Here is a 19,899-nt window from a genome sequence, read left to right as displayed (position 1 = left end):
ACTTTCGTCAGCATATTGCCAATATTAGCAATTATAGTGTATCTCAAACTTTTATAAATTAGAATGTTCTTCAGCCCCCTAGCTCTTGTCTCCTAGAAAGCAATTTTTAGCATAGGTTACTAATAGTATGCTTATATTTTAAAAATTTATTTAATTGCATGCTGATATTAAATATAATAATTTAAACACCAACTATTATTTAAAGCAGCTATTGTATTTTGTTATATCTTATACAAACACATATATATACAGATTGTCCCACTCAAAATGGTCTCCAGGAAAAGTGCGATAATAATATTATAACAAAAGAAAATTAAACGAAATTTTAAGACATACCTTAATGTTTGGGACATTACAATAACTGCTGGAAGTTTCCTCCCCCATTGGTATACGCAGTTTAACACGGAGCTACATCTTCATGTATGTTACTACTGGCAGAGCCTGGATTTCGCATGGTGGATTACATCACCGCCTGGATTTCAAGGTTTATGTTCTGACTTAACTCTTTGATATGGCAACATTGTAAGTATATATAATGTAGCAACGATGAGGTTTGGTAAGTAGAGTGTGGGTCTCATGTTTCAGTGTAGTGTGGCTTTTAAAGTTAATGGCTTACTGTATACCGTGTGATTTGCTTATTCTGGTACTGTTTGATTTTCATGATGTAGCGAAATTCTGGGGAAGTGGTTCGTTTAGGATATGTCAACGACTGTTTTTGGAACGGTGGTAGAAGTAAACCCTCTAAACACTGTATTCAAGAATGTTCATGAACTGATACAGACTGACCATGATAAAAGCTTAAGGTACTTCCATTTGTTTTAGCGATTTATCGCTGAAAGGATAGAAGTATTGCAATACACGTGGTACAGAGATAAAGCCTGTTTCCACTTGCCAGGATAAATGAACTCATCAAAAGCACATTTATGGAGTAGTGACAACCAGCATGCAGTTGTCGTAGAAGCCCTTCATTCACAGAAGGTGAGCGTGTTCTGTGCATCTCTTCTACATCAACAGCACATCATCGACATTTTTGACACTGCTGTCACCAGGGAAGCGTACCACGTACTGCTCCATAAATTTCTATGATAAGGAACTTAGACTTGGTTGTTACCAGCAAGATGAAGCAGTATGCCACACACCTATATCGAGTACGGTGGCGGCGGTGAAGTCGATATCCAAAGGTTTATGTCGCCAGAGTTCACCAGACTTGACCCTTCTTGACTTTTTTCTATAGGAGTACCTTAAAGGTAATGTGTACAAGCAGAAACCACGCACCATCGACGAGTTATTTCAGAACATCCGCCGTGAGATCCTGGCAGTGACTACCAATACTCTGGCAGCAACATATGCGAACATGCAGCGCCATGTTGAACTGTATGTACAGATGGATGGAAATCACTTCCAGTACTTCTTATAAAGTACTTTCATTTCTCAAACATAAAGGTATGTTAAGTAACAATTTGGTTTCATTTCCTCTTTTTACAAGATTTTTATCCCACTTTTGTCTTTCGAATGGGACACCCTATATATATATATTCCTTCTAAATTATCCATATATTTTATTTCTACATGAGGCTAAATGCTATGATCATCTATAGCGCCACAAGCGCTCGAAACGGGCTTGATATTAGGTATTCCTATTACTTCTTTTATATATTTAATATGATTTCACTTAAAGCGCTATAAATTGATAGATTCATTATGACCTTGATGGGTTATTATGACCTTCAGAAATTTTTCCCTATTTTTCACGTGTTTCTACTAGCATTGATGTTTTGGGTACTGAATAAAATAAAGTATTATCATTCACATACGCTGATAAAAGGCTAACTGAATTGAATCGAGTTTATATCAGTATAGTAGGTTTCCTCCCAATAGTAAACATCAGTAGGTTCAGAACTGATAAATAACAATATACTCCTTCACGTAGATTACGTTAAAAAACTAGATAATAATAGCGCATTTCAATTTTAACAACAATTACAACTGTCGATAACGTCTCTAGTAACTAACAAAAGTTGGTATAAGAATGAGATTGTAAGAAAGAATATTTATATTTATACTAAAATTTAAGTTTTAAATGTTCACAGCAGTTTATTACGCTTCCCCCTTTTTTTTTTTTTTTTTTTTTTTTTGTCATGGAACCATAATCGCTATATTCTTCTTATGATAAATGTTTTATTATGCATAATTATAAGTGGCTAAAAATTGCAAAACACTACACAAATCGTAGATGTTATCAACTTGTCTTAGGATTCCATACGCCTTTTATAATTTTACTGCTACTGCTGTTATTAGAAACATGCTGCAGTTATGCTTTAACTGAATTTACATGAAATATTGATTTGATCATTGTCTGAAGCATATAGCTTCATACTTGAATTAAATGTAAGTTATATTTTAAATGAGTTAAAATATTACTGCATCATACTTTAATTATAAATCCATTTTTTTGTGGAATATGTGATACAGTTACCATTTAATACAGCTAAAGCTCAAAAAAAACATTATTAACATTTATCTAACGATTGAAAACATTGAATGAATGATTTAAAATTTGTAATCGTAACTTCTCAAAACGAAGAAAGAAGTTCTTTAATCAGTATGACTCATGTCGGCGTTTCCTGAAGTATGGACGAAACTTTGAAATTTTTTATGAGTTGGAGACAAAAAGTTTGTGTTTGAGTGGTGTATGGAAAAATCATTGATTGGAAGGTGGTCGTATAAATGTCCTATTTGTGAAATGAATATGAAATTGCTAAAGCGAAAGGATTTTGTAGATAGTTGTGAGTGGATGTTTAAAGTTACGCAAGGCATTGTGAGAATCGAATTACGAGGTCTGTTTGAAAGAAACCAAAAACCAGCATGTTAAGAATAAATTAAATATGAGTTTTGCGAGTTACGTAAATGTGGTTAAGTAAGTGTGGAAATGATTTTATAAGATTGAAATCAGGAGTGGATAAAAAGACTTTCACGAATCAGAAGAGATCTGCAGGGAAGTATGCATAGAAATTTGCTCAAAAGAGAATGTGGTGTTTGGTGTAATTGAGGAAATTGACGAAAATAAACTTGTTAAGCAAAATTATCATAAACGTGCAGGGAAATAGGAAACTGGAGTTTTTTAAAGACGTACAGATAAATTTGTGTATAGAATAGTTAATGGAAAAGTTAGTTGAGTGTCGAGTCTTTGTTGCTGGATCAATTGTGAATTCAGACTGCTAGAAAGCCTAGAGCTACCTTGAATCTGAAGGATACAAGCAAGTGAAAATGAACCACAGTTTAACACTTCAAATTTACGGACACGAGTGCACTAACTGTCAGTACTAAGATACTTCAGGAGGTACTAAATGATGTCTCCAGTACTCGGAATGCAGAAGGGTAATTTCATTTTGTATTTGGTTGAGTACAAGTGAGTACACGTCAGCTGAGAGAATCTAACACCAAGGGCCTGGCTACGGCAGTTGCGAGTTTCTGGCTATAACAGTTTTTGGGTCTTAAAAAAATTCTGACTTGAATATTATATGCAATATACTTAAATTTATGTCATAGATATTGCAAGCGTTACCAGATCTCGAAAATGTTCAATAAAAACATGGAGATTTCAACATGATACCATATCCTGAGAGATGGAGAACAGAATAAAGCGGTAAAATATTGTGCAAAGATCGGAAAGCAAGAGATATCGATATATTTACATTGAGCAGTAGCTTCCTAAGGAAAAGTAACAAATTAAACAGAAAAGAAAGCTCGTACTTTTATCATGATGTCTCCCCCCCCAACCATTCGGTGTATAGGAATTATTCCGATAGATCCTATAGCTTCGAGGTCTCGTTAATAGAAAACAATGAGAGAATAGAGCGGATTTCCAAAATTATCTTAAACAACTGTTTCACATTCATCACCAAATCTGCTGGAATACCATTTGCAAATGGTATTGTAAAAAAGAGCTACATTCTCGCAACCCTGGCACTGCGTGCATGGACTGTATTAGTTCAATGCTTTCGGCTGGGATATTGCTAGTTGTGTAAAACCGTAGGGTTGTAATTTTCGATAATCTGTGTCTCATGAAGAATCAAGTCCTTTCTGCAATCCACATTGTAAGATTAGCATCACTGAATGGCTTCTGCTAAATCATTACGATTGCTTTTGGAACAATAAAATCAGTTCTTGTTTAGCTTCCTTATAACCTTTAGAACTGATGGAATTTGCATGAAGCTTTTGTAGTATATTTTTTTACATAGCGCAATTCCATGAGTTCACAATGCTGCTTCTGCCGAAGTCTCGCTTTTCTTTCCCATGAAAGTGCAACCAGTGTATGAAACAGAAAAATACGCGATTCTTTTCTGCACCATAGATACTTTCATACGAAATCTAGTGTTTTGTATCTTCATCTGCGAATCTAGAATAAGTGCTCTGCAGAAATCTTTTTTATTAGAGTCGTTAGGTTTATCAAAGCAGAAGGTATGAAAAATTAGCGATGACCGGTATTCAAATTCTGGACCTTCCGATGTTAGACAGACGTACTTTGTAAATATACCACCAGCGCACGCGGTGAGGAGCTACAAAATACCTTACATATTTACATTTAATTCGATTTACATTGAATTCCTTCCTGTGTTATGCTACAAATTTCCTGTTTTATAACGAATTTGAAGGCTGTGTTACAATCTAAATAAATTTTCTCTTGAAATTTTATTATTGAAATTCTCTTGAAATTTTGAAATTATCTTGAAATTACAGTTTGAAATGAGTTTTTTGTTAACCCTGGTATGCACTGGTAAAACTGCGATTGATTTTTCTATAATCGGCTGGAATGTTTCTTCCAGGGACATTTTATGGTCTTTTTCCCATAAAAATTTAGAGAAGTATTAAAAAATGATAAATTAAGAAGAAATCATTCAGCCAATGGTTGAAATGATTTAAGCAGTTTCGTTCTTATGCAGTATATTTCTTTACCTTCCGACAAATAGTTATTTAATTTCTAAATTAAATTAATAAATTATTTATTAGCATATTTATTTTATTATTCCAAAGAATAGCTTCGCATTTTAATTTTTCCCCTGATAAAAAGTAAGCAAATTACGTATTTTCGTTAAGTTCAGACATTACTTATTGAGGTGTGATCTAAGAATTACGTAATCTGCAAATTAAAAACAGTGTTATCTTAACTCCAGATGTGAAATACTTATGAACCCGATGAAATAATTCACATCTGGCGTGAATTTGTGAGAAATTTTGCCTTTTTTTATTTCTCTCTTGATAAAACTCAATATATTAACTGTTGAGCTTATTTTTTCTACTTACTGCCGAATTTCCATAATCTGGTAGTTGTTTTCATTCAAGATGCTATTTTATGTTACAATAGCCCTTGTGGCTGCCGGTAAGTGATTTATATTAATAATGTTTTCAAGCTTTCTAATACTAACTAATATTTGTTTGTTAATTTATTACTCGTAGCTTCACTTAACTTATGCCACAATTACGTATTAACTTCTAAAAGTTTTGATTTCTATTTTTCTTTAACGCTATGCAGCAAAACTGCTTATCTTAAAATACAACATTGTATGAGGTTATAATCTTAATAACGGTACTTTAATCCTATTCATAATTTTATACTTGCTACACAGATATTAACATAGGATTCAGGTTTCACTTTCCTTTTCTTCCGGAACCAGTACTTTCAGCGGCCGAATACATGGGAATTCGAATCACATAAGTTATTCTCGTGTTCAGTTCTCGATAACCGAAACAGCTGTCTTCGAGAGATTTTTTGGAATTTTTCTTACGTATAACATATAAGCAAGAAGGCTTTTCTCAGGAAGTAAACCATGAAAGCATATTTGTTAAAGGCAGATAGCAATTTATTAAGTTGTTTCAATAAATAACTTTCAGCATGAAATGTCGACTAACCTCCATATAAGATGGACTGATACCATATATCTATCCTTGTTGCTCATTGTATAAGAGAATCATATCATACTTTTATTTGCGATATTCATCAAATCCTTATTTACAATAAATATTGCAAGCGCACAAAGTAATCAGCTTTGTGAAGGTGCGAACACATGTTTTCTTAATGCAAGAAATTTGTGAGAACGTCGTGTTTCATTTTCAGAACCAGTTTTACATTTCCATACATATTTTTACACCATTTAAAGCAACTGGATTTAAATGTTGATCTATCTTGGATGTTTTGTTTCTTAACATATCTTGCTCACAAGAGAAAGATTGATCTAACATAATAATTCGTTCAAAACGTAGAAGAAAAAGATAAAAACATTTGTAATGCCAAATAATTGTAACTGACTCTTAAAACAGCAAGTTGATATTTAAGATACTTTTTTTCATGTTTGGGACTCACCGTTTTACCACATGTGATATTTTACTATGGATGGTCAGTGGAAGTGAACAAAATTTGTAGGCATTGTACCCTACAAATTTGTAGGTCAGTGGAAGAAAATTTTGGGTTTGACATAGAAGATGGCGTGCCAGCTGGCGCATAAAGAAGGAAAAGTGTTATGCCTGTTTGAGATATTATTTCTTTATTTTAACGAAGCAGTTTTCAAGTAAATACACATACCAAAATTAAGGAACCAATTATTCGATCACTACAGATATACATGATCACATAGTCACAGCAATAGTTCTTCAAAAACAAGAGGCAGTGTACTCAGCATAACATTTGGAAGCAGGACAGACGTAGGCATGGAAAGAGAGAAGCTGGTGTTGTAGAGTCTTCTTTTGTTCTTTGTGATAGTATAAACTGTAGATCCTACTGAAGACGAAGTAGCGAATTTTCGCTGTGTCTTGAAAGAAAACAGACGACTGCAGACGACGAAGGTTATAACAATCTTTTTATTTTACTAAACCGAACAGAACATGCAAGCACTCGGTGCTCACAAATAAACACCACTTGGGCTAAGTTACTTGAACACAAAATAGTATGTACAATCACAATGAATAAAATTTTAGCTACACGGCTGGCTCCTATTCAATATAAACCGCTTAATCGGCTATGCAACAGCAAAGCTGAGTCTAGAATATCAATATAAATTAAAGTGTGTGGCTAAGCGCAAAATATTTTCAGTTACAGAGCTACATTCAAACCCGCAGCATTAATTCCAGAACTTACTCTCCTTCTGAACTCTTAGATTCTGCTACAGAAATACTAATTTCGAACTCATTTAGATTTGCATAAACGTCATTTAAATTTACATTCCTATAAGAAGTTGAAATTAGAAAGAAAAGGAAAGTGTCTTAAAATACATTTTCCTTTAAGTTCTTTACAGCGATAACGTGATATTAGAATAAGAATAGCGCCGTTATTATAGAAGTATCATTAATAGTAACAACAACATAGTATCACTTAATTACGACTGATTAATTTAAAGTTATTTTTGGGTTTAAATATTTTTCAGTACTACACGCTTCACCTGCGTTATATAATAATCTTATATAACAAAGGTTATGTAAGAATCTTATATAACGCAACTTTACTATATGTGTTCGGTGTCTGAAAGAGTATTGCTTGGCAGCATTGTTTTACGCCAAGCAGAGTTTGGCTTTAGTGTAACCCTAAAGTTATTTCGTTTTTGCTGTATTAGTATGAATGATTTCTGACTTGATGTAAGAGCATATGGTTGCTCGCTCATTAGCTAAGTTACATAGGTAACTATAAGCACATGCGTGTGCTAGTATTCAATAATGTTGTTTTTGTTAAAATAAAATTGTTATTGTTAATATTACAGTCCACTTACTGAAGTTAAGTATCATTAAATAAGTTCGAGCTATCTTCGGCAAGAACAGTTTGGTCTCACGTTAGCCGGAGAAGAAAATGGCTACTAATATTGTTTCATTGAATCGCCAACGCGGCGTAGTGAAAACGAAACTCGGAGCTTTGATAAAATTCCTTGATGAGTATAAAATGGAGGAGAATAAACTCAACCATGATGTTATTATGAAGACTAAATTGGATTCTTTGTTGGAATTAAAATCTCGGGTTAAACAACTCATAGTGGAATATACCAATTTGCCAGAGGAAATTGACTTGAAGGATAATCTAAGCATTACACAAGAATTGGAAGAAAGCATCGAAGAGTTCGAAGTAAGATTTAGAATTTTTCTTTCTAATTGTGAAACAAATAATAAAGATAAATTTGAAACCAAAACTGTTTCTAAATCAAATTTTAAACTGCCTGATTTACCTCTTCCTCAATTTTATGGTAAATATGAAGATTTTAAAAATTTTAAAGTGCAATTTATGTCTATGATTGGTAATAATAATAATTTAAATGATACTGAGAAACTGTTTTATTTGAAAGCATCACTTAAAGGTGAAGCAAAAATGTTAGAATCATGTCAGGATACATTTGAGTCGCTATTTTCTGCACTTGAAAGCAGATATGAAAACAAAAGAGCAGTAGTTGATGCCTTTATCAATAATTTGTTGAAATTTGAAAAAATAAATGACTCACCTTCTCAGTTGAGATCACTGGTAGATAATGTTAAAAGATGTTTGAGATCTTTAAGTGTATTAGAATTTGATAGAAATAATTTATCTGATGTTTTGATATTAAATATTTTATTGCATAAATTAGATAGAGAATCTAGAAAAGCATTTGAACTAAACGTAAAATCAAATGAAATTCCCAAACTTGATGAATTTTTAGAATTTCTCGAAGAAAGAATTCGCATTCTTGAAGAAATAAACACAGTTAGTTTTCCTAAGCAGAGCTATGCTACTAAAGTATCAAATCAATTAAGTCGCTCTAGAAATTCAAAATCCTTGGTAACTAAAACAAACCCTTTTCGAAAGTGTATTATGTGTAAAGAACCACACCCAATTTATCATTGTTCGAAATTTAAGAGTATTTCTGTTTCTGAGCGGTATGATTTTGTTAAAGAATATAAATTATGCATTAAATGCCTTTCTCCATCACACGTATTATCGCAGTGTAAGGCTAAACTCAATTGTTATGTCTGTAAGAAAGATACACATCATTCGCTGTTACATAAAATTGACGAAAAACAAAATGAATCATCGAAAGAAAATGAATTGACCTTGAACCTTTCGTCAGTGAATGGGAAAGAGGACTGCCCCTCTCCCCCCCACACAACTTTGACGGCAGCTGCAAATAAATCTAAATTTGTGTTAATAAATACAGCAATTGTTTATCTTCGCGATGTTTACGATGAACGAATTCCTTTTAGAGCCGTGCTTGATTCAGCTTCGACTTCTAATTTTTGTACTGTAGGTGTTATGAACTCATTAAGAATAAAAAAAGAACGAGCATTTATTCCAGTTAGTGGAATAGGCAACACTACTTTGAATGTTAAATCGCAAATAAAGACGCGTTTATCGAACTTAGAAAAGGAAAATGAATGGGAAATAGAGTTATTAGTTGTTCCCAAAGTAACTGACATGACACCATCGAAATCTATTGATATTTCGAAATTAAATATTCCGAAAGGAATAAAGTTAGCTGATGATGAATTTTTCAAGGCAAAAAAGGTAGATTTATTATTAGGTGCGGAATTATTTTTTGAATTTTTAAAAACAGATAAAATACGTTTAGAAGATAATGAGTTACTTCTTCAAAACAGCTGCTTCGGCTTTTTAGTTTCTGGAAGCATTAGAATTCCAAATGTAAAAAATTATGACTTTAATTATTGTTTTTTGTCAACAGAGATTAATTCGTTAAATAACTTAGTAAAGTCATTCTGGGAAGTTGAAGAAGTAAATGAAACTAAATCTACAGTTAATTCTGAATTACATTATTGCAACGAACTTTTTAAAAACTCATTTTACCGGCATGCGGATGGAAGATATGTGGTTAAAATGCCGTTCAAGCCAGATATTGGTGAAAACATACAATTAGGGGATTCAAAGGAAATCGCTGAAAAAAGACTGAATCAGTTGTGGAAACGTTTGTCGAGTGATTCTGTAATGAAAGAACTTTATGTTTCATTTTTAAGGGAATATGAATCATTAAATCATATGGAGAGGATGGAAGACTATTCTGAAACTGAAGGAGGATATTTTCTTCCTCATCATGGCGTGCTGAAACCTGATAGTAAAACAACAAAGTTACGCGTTGTGTTCGACGCGAGTGCCAAAACTACTAACGGTTGTTCATTGAACGACATATTATGTAAAGGTGGAATGATTCAAGAGGAACTTTTTTCCATCATGATACGATTTAGAAAGCATATTTATGCATTTACTGCCGATATTGAGAAGATGTTTCGACAAATTGAAATATTACCATCGCAGACCAAATATCAGAAAATACTTTGGAAGGAAGATGAAGATAAGCCTATAGAACTATACAGACTCAAAACGGTAACTTATGGCACAGCATGCGCTCCATATTTGGCACAAAGGACTCTTCAACAGTTAGCGAAGGATGAAGAAAAGGATTTTCCTGTAGCATCGAAAGTGGTCTTGGAAGATTTCTATGTAGACGACTGTCTTACTGGATCTTCGAATTTGAAGGAATGCATTCAGCTCCAGAAAGATTTGACAGAATTGCTCCAAAGAGGAGGAATGAAGCTACACAAGTGGTGTACTAGTTTTGATTCTCAGAACTCTGATTTACAGAATTTTTCATTTGATCGTAATAGTAATACAACTGTGAAGACGTTAGGTATGTTGTGGAATAATAAGAAGGATACATTGCAATATAAAGTTACTGTTAATGAAAAGCCTGATGTTACGAAAAGAGATGTTTTATCTCAAATAGCGAGATTATATGATCCGTTAGGCCTACTCGGTCCTATTATTAGCAAGGCAAAGATATTCATGCAAGCACTTTGGTTGCTTAAGCTAGACTGGGCGGAACAGTTACCACCACCTCTTGCCAATGAATGGAATGTGCTTATTAAAACTCTTCAGAGTATAGAAAATATACAAGTACCTCGTTGCATTTTAAAAGAGACCTTTTCAATGCTCATTTTACAGGGATTTGCGGATGCCTCCGAGAAGGCATTTGGGGCAGTGATATATCTTCAAAGCATTACAAGCCCTGGTGAATATTGTAGTAAACTTCTTTGTAGCAAATCTCGTGTAGCACCAATCAAGACTATGACTATTCCTAGATTAGAACTATCAGCATGTCTACTCCTGTCCAAACTTATGCAAAAGGTTTTAGAAGCTTTGAAACTCAAAATTGATGACGTTAAGCTCTGGTCAGATTCAAGCATTGCTTTAGCCTGGATCAATACATCACCGCATCTTTTGAAAACCTTTGTGAGTAATAGAGTCTCACAAATTCAACAACTTACTTCTAACTATCAGTGGGGACATGTGTCTTCAGAAATGAACCCAGCCGACATCATTTCCAGAGGATCAGATGCTACAACTCTTGGATCTAACAAGCTGTGGTGGAAAGGTCCTGATTTTTTAAACAAGGACAATTTTCAAGATAAAAATGGACTTAGTGATGAGCTTTATTCTTCAGAACTGAAACCAGTTACGACTTCCTTGTTGACTTTAAAAACTGATTCATTCTTTGATGACTTCCTAAAAATAACTAATGATTTCTTGAAACTAATACGAATTATTAGTTTACTTTTCAGATTTATCTACAACTGTAGGAACACAAGTGAGAAACGAACAGGTAGTATTAGTATAGATGAAATGGAGCTGTCAAGGAATACACTCCTTAAATATGTACAAGGTAGGTATTTTGCAGAAGAAATTTCTTTGTTGCAGAAAGGTCTACAGATAACATCAAGGAGTAAGTTAAAATATTTTGATCCCTTCTTAGATGAAAAAGGTCTGTTAAGGGTAGGTGGTAGGATAAAGAATTCTAATTTAAGTTATAGTCAAAGACATCCCATTTTTTTGCCTGCCAAGAATAAGTTAACTGAACTTATATTTATTTATTTTCATGAAAAGGATTTTCATAATGGTCCACAATCACTATTAAATTCTATTAGACAAATTTATTGGCCCATTAATGGCAGGAATATAGCTAGAAAGATAGTCCAAAGCTGCATAATTTGCTTTAAGGCAAAACCAATAATTTCTCAACAACTAATGGGAGAATTACCTAAAGAGAGAATTAATATTAACTTTACATTTAATTGTTGTGCTATTGATTACTGCGGCCCATTTTTGATAAAGTATAAAGGGCAACGCAAGGGTAACTATCATAAGATATATGTTTGTATTTTTGTTTGTATGGTGACAAAAGCAATTCATCTAGAGATTGTCAATGACTTAACCACAGAAGCATTCATTGCTTGTCTGAAGAGGTTCTTTGCCCGACGAGGTAAACAAAAAAAAAAATATTTAGTGACAATGCAAAAAACTTTGTTAGTGCAAATACAGAAATAAAAAAATTAATGAGTATTTTTCTAAAGCAGAATGGAACTTTAGCTAATTTTCTAGCCGAGGAAGGTATACAATGGAAGTTTATACCCCCAAGAGCACCAAATTTTAATGGTCTATCTGAAGCAGGAGTAAAATCCTTTAAATTTCATTTTAAACGAACAGTAGGAAATTCAGTATTAACCTACGAAGAATTTTTGACAGTAACAGTTCAAGTAGAGGGAATCTTAAATTCTCGCCCTCTTACACCGTTAACTTCTAATATTGATGATTTAAATGTTTTGACCCCTGGTCATTTCCTTATAGGTCGACCGATCAATTCAATAATTGAACCCAATTTAACAGAAGTAGATAATAACAGACTTAGTTTATGGCAAAAAACTACAAAAATGGTACAAAATATATGGAAGAACTGGACTAATAATTACTTGAGCACTTTGATTCAAAGAAATAAATGGATGATTGCTAAACAAAATATTAAAATAGGGGATATGGTAGTGATCAAGGAAGAAAATCTTCCTACCTGTAAATGGTTGTTAGGGAGAATTGTAGATGTGTTTTATGGGAAGGACAACCTTGTGCGAGTTGTCTCTGTCAAAACCAAAAATGGTATTTATAAACGAGCAGTTACTAAAATTGCTGTACTGCCAATTGAGAAATAATGTACGAATTTTTATGTTTATTTGAAGGTTTGAATTGTAATCCATCATATTTGTTCTTTTCACATTGTAATTACTTGTATTATAATTTGTGCATTAATTTACATTGTATCATTTTGTATTGTATGAACATTTATTACTTTTTTGAATTTTACTTATTGTATTGAAATTAATATTTCAACGCCGGGCGGGATGTTCGGTGTCTGAAAGAGTATTGCTTGGCAGCATTGTTTTACGCCAAGCAGAGTTTGGCTTTAGTGTAACCCTAAAGTTATTTCGTTTTTGCTGTATTAGTATGAATGATTTCTGACTTGATGTAAGAGCATATGGTTGCTCGCTCATTAGCTAAGTTACATAGGTAACTATAAGCACATGCGTGTGCTAGTATTCAATAATGTTGTTTTTGTTAAAATAAAATTGTTATTGTTAATATTACAGTCCACTTACTGAAGTTAAGTATCATTAAATAAGTTCGAGCTATCTTCGGCAAGAACAATATGTATACAGCAAAAAATAAAATTCTAAAAGAGAATTATTATAAATAATTAATACGCATTTTCATAAATTAAAAAAAAATCAATTTATTGTTTAAACATTTGACCCAGCAAGGAAAAGCAATACGACTGTAATTTTGCTATTTTTAATTTAGAATCAGCATCATAATCAACAGGACTGTAATTTTGCTATTTTTAATTTAGAATCAGCATCATAATCAACAGGACTGTAATTTTGCTATTTTTAATTTAGAATCAGCATCATAATCAACAGGACTGTAATTTTGCTATTTTTAATTTAGAATCAGCATCATAATCAACAGGACTGTAATTTTGCTATTTTTAATTTAGAATCAGCATCATAATCAACAGGACTGTAATTTTGCTATTTTTAATTTAGAGTCAGTATGATCATTTTTGCACTCTTTTTAAGGGTACACGGAACATCTTGACAAAGGAATGAATCAGGTTTTGCAAAAGTTCCAAAAATATGTATTTTATTTAAAAATACAAATGTAACTGAGATTTTTTCACAGTAAATCTATACATTTCAGCTTATATTTAAAAAGAATTTAATAATCTGCATAAATTATTTTGCAAGAGTTAATAACTTTTTATACAGCTATATTGTAAGATCAAACCTTCTTTGCTATCATACAGGTAGAGTGATCTTACTAGGAAATCTCGTGACTTCTTGCACAGGCATGAATAATACCAGCGCAGAAGAAGAATAAAATAAACCCTTTATTATTCGGCAAACTCTAAACACGAATGCACGTACTTACTTCATGCTCACAATAACACCGACGACTAGATAACTTGTTGATAGATGGAAACTTGATAATTTAACAATAAATTCAAAGATAAGTAGTAGTGCTGGACTAACAGTTTAGTTTAAGTCTAACCAGACTCACTCAACAACCTACCCGGAGACCGACTTAGTAAACTGTCAAAAGGCGTATCAGCAACTGAGCGTAGCAGCAAGGACAAAATAGCAACGTAGGCTAGGTTAGCGAAATCACACTCTGAATAAACTTCTAGTTTCGTCCGGTTTTATACTGTCTTTACTTAATTTTAATTTCCATCCTAGCAAGGAAATGCGAGGGGAAGTTGAGAAGTTCAGCGAAGATAACAAAAATTAGAATAATTGGCTAATCAAACTAAGGGAAGCACTACAATATGAAATTTTTTTAACAATATCTCTGTTCGGTACACATTTCTATAACAACTATTTAGTTTATCCCCTTAAAATTTGGTATGGTAGCAGAAGACATACTATTTGAGAATAATAAGAAGCAATTTTCATTTTGGTTAAAAAAATTAAATTAGAAATATTGTTCTAAAAAATTTGGAAAATCCCCCAAACATTTAAGAACATTTTTACATTATTTTCAAAAATTTTCCATTTAGATATATCATATTAGGTATTTTTAAAGAAACAAGTTAATTGCACTATTTGGGAAAGTTTAAAGGCTTTACCTTAAATTGATATTTTGAAAAAATATACCCTAGTATTGAAAAAACACATTTTGAGGAACAGACAAAAATACTGTACACATAACCACAGTACTCAAAATGTACTATTTTAAAACCTTCCAGCACCAAAATCATTTTAACATTTCTGCATCAATTTTTCTCTGTTATCATTTTATTTTTCTCTCTGGCTGATTTAGAGAGATTTTAGAAACTTAAGGATGCTTCTCGAACTCATGCCTCATGAACTGTTTTCAATGAATATTTCATAATATGGCTCGGTTCAATTCCCAAATGTTTTAGAACTTTTGCTCGGTTGTAAGCCTTATTGTTAAAACAAATTTCATAATCTTAAACACCTACTATCAAAGTAGTTATTGAGACAAAAACAGTTTGAGGTAAGCGTTCCGATAAACAATGGTTAAAACCCTAATTTACATTCTGAGTTCTGCAATTGCACTAAAATTTTCTACCAGGCAAATTTCGAAATGTATTGGAAAAATGTAGTCTGGCTTATCGAGAAAGAAGAGAAATAAACTCTTTTTATTTTACCCTAAGGCTAAAATAAAAAGAGGAGTTACTATTTCGGCTTATATGTTCCAAACCTATACAATCTGCCCTATGCTTTAAGACCATAATTGGAAATTCGAAAATATGAACCATTCTATGTTCCATGTACCCTTGCTGACTTCTGACCTGTGAACACGCAATCTTTCGTCCGGCCATAACACAGCAAGATTTCCATTCAATTATCATGTTCTACATCGCCAAACAGCATTTCATCACATGCATGTTTGAAAGTCTTACAATGTAAATTTATTTTATGAATTTTTTTTTTCAAAACGTTTGCAAAATTTTGGCATTGTGATTTTTTTTCTTTGAATCTAAATTCTTAGTTGCTTTTGAATGCAATACTTGTTAAAATACCAGCTTTGAAACTAGATAATTTGTTGATAGATTTAAAATAATTATGTGTAAGACTTTTTCCAGTGTTTTCGGCTGCAAACGGTTCGGATGAAACATGTCCGCTGTATGGGACCATGGCCTGCGCTGATCACCTGACTGGGAAAGATATACTTCGTTTTGATAATAAACCACTTGCAGAAAATGAGGAAAACTTGGAAAAACAATGCGAGTGAGTTTATTTGCTTTCTTTTCAACATATGAATATTTACAATCATGAAGAAGTAATACGAATTTAAATGCTTACTAAGTATTATACAAGGTGTGATACAAAACTAAAACGAGACTGGTCCTCTAAATCATTGTACTTACAGAATCAGATCTCCCTGACATTATCCTTCAGCATTCACACACTTCTGCATTCGGTGCTGCCATTGCTAGTAACAGTTCTGGAACGAGGTTTGCGGAACGCCCTTCAGGAGATTCTCCGTTTTTACCCGAACCTCTTCAGCTGAGGTAAAATGGGTTCCCTTTAAGTAAGATTTAACTTGAGGAAATAAAAAAGTCGCATGGAGCCAAATCAGGTGAATAAGGAGGATACCCTATCACAGTAATTTTTTTGTCGGTCAGAAATTGCTTAACAGTTAGGGCTATGTGAGAGGGTGATTGTCCTGGTGCAACAACCATCGATCACTCCACAGATGCGGTTTTTTTTTCTAATTTTTTTTCACGAAGTCTTTTTAGTACTTTAATGTAGTAGTGTTAATTAACAGTCTCACCACTGGGAACCCATTCATTCATGATGAACGTGCTGGGGGTCCAAGGGAGCATTCAGCACGTTCATCATCTTTCACACTGGCCCTTTCCCCTGAAAACCGCTTATGTCATTCACGTGCAGGAGACAAATTTTCATCTCCATAAGTCTCGACTAACATTTTAAATGTTTCCTTCGTGGCTGATTTCTTAAGTTGCACAAGAAACTTGATGTTGATTCGCTGTTCGGTTTTTACATTAGACATTCTTCCGGTAGAATGCAGTTGCACGTTTTCACTCAAGGACGCAGTGCTCGTCACTGGCATGGTCGGTTAAGTCGAAACTGTCCGCATAGATAGAGGAGGTGTGCGGCATGACGTCACCCAAACAGTTTTTGCCAACTCCACTCTGTTTTCAAGCTACACACTTGGTCTCGTCTTTTGTGTGTCACACCTCGTGTTGAACGGATGATCATATCTAAATTCAATAACCATATGTAGATCAAAGTATTGAATTGAATTAAATGCATTTTTAAAGACAAGTCCTAACCCCTGAGGGCTGTTAGTTCGCATTAAGCCTTTTCACTCGTATTTATATTTATGGTGATTTCTTTCTTCGGAATTGTTTTTCTTGTTCCATCGAAAAGAAAATACTTCTGGGAAAACGTAATACACCTCAACTTGCTGGATGAGTGAGAATTTTTTTTTTTTAACTTTTCTCTACATGCAGTTCTTTAGGTGTACAGTCCTATCTAATAGGTTTACACAAATTTGTATCTGTCAAATGTTCATAAAATAAATTAAACTATTCTAAAATAATAATAAACACCAATCTTCAATAGTGAATGGTGGTCTCGTTCAATGGCCGAAACTTTTCCTGCTAGATACATTCTCATCTTCGCTGCTGTTTGAACTCGTCGGTAAAGATACTGTTGTTCTTTTACAAGATTATGGATTATGATTTCACTAGCAGATTTAACAGCATTTGCTTCTCCTTCTGCTTTATAATTGCATTTCACTATTTCTTCCGCAATCTAATTTTTCATTTCCATGCACGTCCATATAAAATTCTTCTTCACTACTTCCAGTTCATTTACAGTTTGAACGTTACGAATGTTATCTGGATATTTTAAAGATGGCAAAAAATTATAAATTATAATATTTTCTGTAAAATAAAATATAGAAAAAATTAAAAGCTTTTTAGAGAGACAAAAACTGCCTAGTTCTATCTTTTATGAATTGTTCCCAAAATGAGCTGGCTACAAAAGGTGGTGGAGGAAAACGGTTAGGAAGATGGGGACAAGCTTCTCTGGCTTACTACATCTCTAAAACCCTTCGTCCTACTTCAATCATCATAACTTCAGTGAGTGAAAAAAGGCTACATACTAGCACAGTAGTAAAACGTAGAAAAGGAAATACGCGAACAATTATTAAAGCATGTTCTGGCCACTATATTACGAGATGCGATCTCAATAGTAAAGCTTATTTGCAATTTGCATCGGCTATATGGCGAAATACAAATGCATAATTTTAAATATATTTTTCAGGAAGCAGAAAACAAAGTACATGTCACCAGAAAACAGGAAAAGTTCTGCAAAAAGTAAATTCTTTGCCACCTATGGCTAAAGTTCAGAATATATAAAATGACGAAAACAAAGTTCCAAATACATATAGTGATAAATACTAGAGGGAAGGTTCCACAAATGAACACCTACCAGTTAGAATTATGGAAGATTGTCCTAGTCTTTTTTCGTTTTGGATAAGTTGGGGATCGCAGTTTGTTACGTTTCTGATATTTTCTTTTGAAAATATCAGAAACGTAAGTTGAGTTGTCCGCTGTGTTAGTGAATTTGTGACAAATGTATAAATCGTCGAAATTTATAAGTCGAAATTTGGACCTCTCGAATACGCGCAGAGCGTGCTACCTTGGCATTACACCACGAAGGCATGCTAAGAAGGCAGGAGAAATACCTTGTATACTCCCCCTTTTAAAGGGCAACTGGGGATTAGGGTACTCAATCATCATATCCTGCTAGTGGAGAAATGAGTTTTGTAAGGTGTCTTAAATATAGTGCAGTGTTCAAAGTTATTATAAAGCATTCTAGTGTACTGAACGTTTTATATATAGAAATGTGTTAACGTGCAATGTGACCAGTAGAATGTTTAATTACAAAAATAGTTTTGATATGTTTTAAGATTACAGCAAAATTTATGCCAAAGTGAAATTTTAGCATCATGTTATTTTATCAAGTAGCATGGGCTGTACTGTGTCCTCAAATCTGTTATCTGTATTTTGCATATTATAAGTATAGCAAAAAGTAAACAATGTGGTTTTTGTGTGTAATTGTATAATTTGTTCGTAATGTGTAATTTTGCTCTTTATTTAAGACCGTTGTATCAAGTTATTTATTTAAGTCTGTCTTATATAGCCAAGTTATGTACTATATAATCAAGTTATGTCTTATTTAATCAATTACATTATTTAGAATCCGTGTTGAATTATCAAGAATAATATTCAGCGTAATATGTTACAAAGAATATACAGTGTATTAAGTGTAGCATTGAGTTGTAATTGTGCTCAAGTACAGTGCAATGATCGATGCAATGTATATTATAAAATGTATAGTGTAGTGAGCATGTGTAGCAATGTGTTAACATGCGATGTAACTAGAAGAATGTTTGATTTCGCATGGGAAAAATCTATACTTTGCCCTTGTATTGATTTCGGAGTGTAGCTTCAGATAGTTGCGGGATCTAGACGATGCCCGATTAGTCTATGCAAGCCCCCCCGGGGTGTCCGGATCTGCTTTCACCTGTCACTTGTCATCTGTGTTAACAAAATTTATTGCTAACATCTTTGCACGATCGAACGCAGAAAGCAAACAAGAGTTTCAATGATATTCTATGAATGTTCAACTTTTCTGAATAGACTGAACTAATAAATTTCTGAACACTTTTTCTGAATAAAAACTCTAAATTTTGGACATAATGGCTGTCATACAATTCAGCAGAAGTTTTAAAAGGTTACTAAAGGATTTTCAAAAATTTTGTTATTCATCATGGAGCTTATTATTGAGATTGACTTTGAAAAATCTTGATTTAATGTAATTTTAAAAGAAAAACTCAGAGTTGTAGAGAAGCGAATTAGCGAATCCGGGCATTCTCCACTGTAAAATATAAAAACTGTCGGTGAAAATAATGAATTGGCTCACAGAGAAAACGCAATAACTAAATGTGTTTATTGAGAGGATATAATTTCTAAATGTAATGAGCGTTAAGTATTT

General features: G+C 33.2%; 1 protein-coding gene across 2 annotated transcripts in view; it reads left to right on the top strand.

Moving 5' to 3' along the window:
• The first annotated feature begins 5,227 nt into the window (after positions 1–5,227).
• LOC118183717 (uncharacterized) overlaps positions 5,228–19,899 on the top strand; it is a 30,915-nt gene continuing 16,243 nt past the window's right edge. The window contains exons 1-2 of one of the 2 annotated variants that reach the window (XM_035353310.2): positions 5,228–5,380; positions 15,951–16,095. In XM_035353310.2, the coding sequence (XP_035209201.1) occupies positions 5,344–5,380; positions 15,951–16,095 (182 nt within the window). In that variant the 5' untranslated portion in view covers positions 5,228–5,343. The remainder of the gene's footprint in view (positions 5,381–15,950; positions 16,096–19,899) is intronic. The other variant, XM_035353309.2, reaches the window with a different exon arrangement.

Source organism: Stegodyphus dumicola, chromosome 2, assembly GCF_044657685.1.
Source record: "Stegodyphus dumicola isolate Sdum_Otavi_A_Nest chromosome 2, ASM4465768v1".
NCBI classification, from domain to species: domain Eukaryota; kingdom Metazoa; phylum Arthropoda; class Arachnida; order Araneae; family Eresidae; genus Stegodyphus; species Stegodyphus dumicola.
This window is presented reverse-complemented; position numbering and strand designations above follow the sequence as displayed.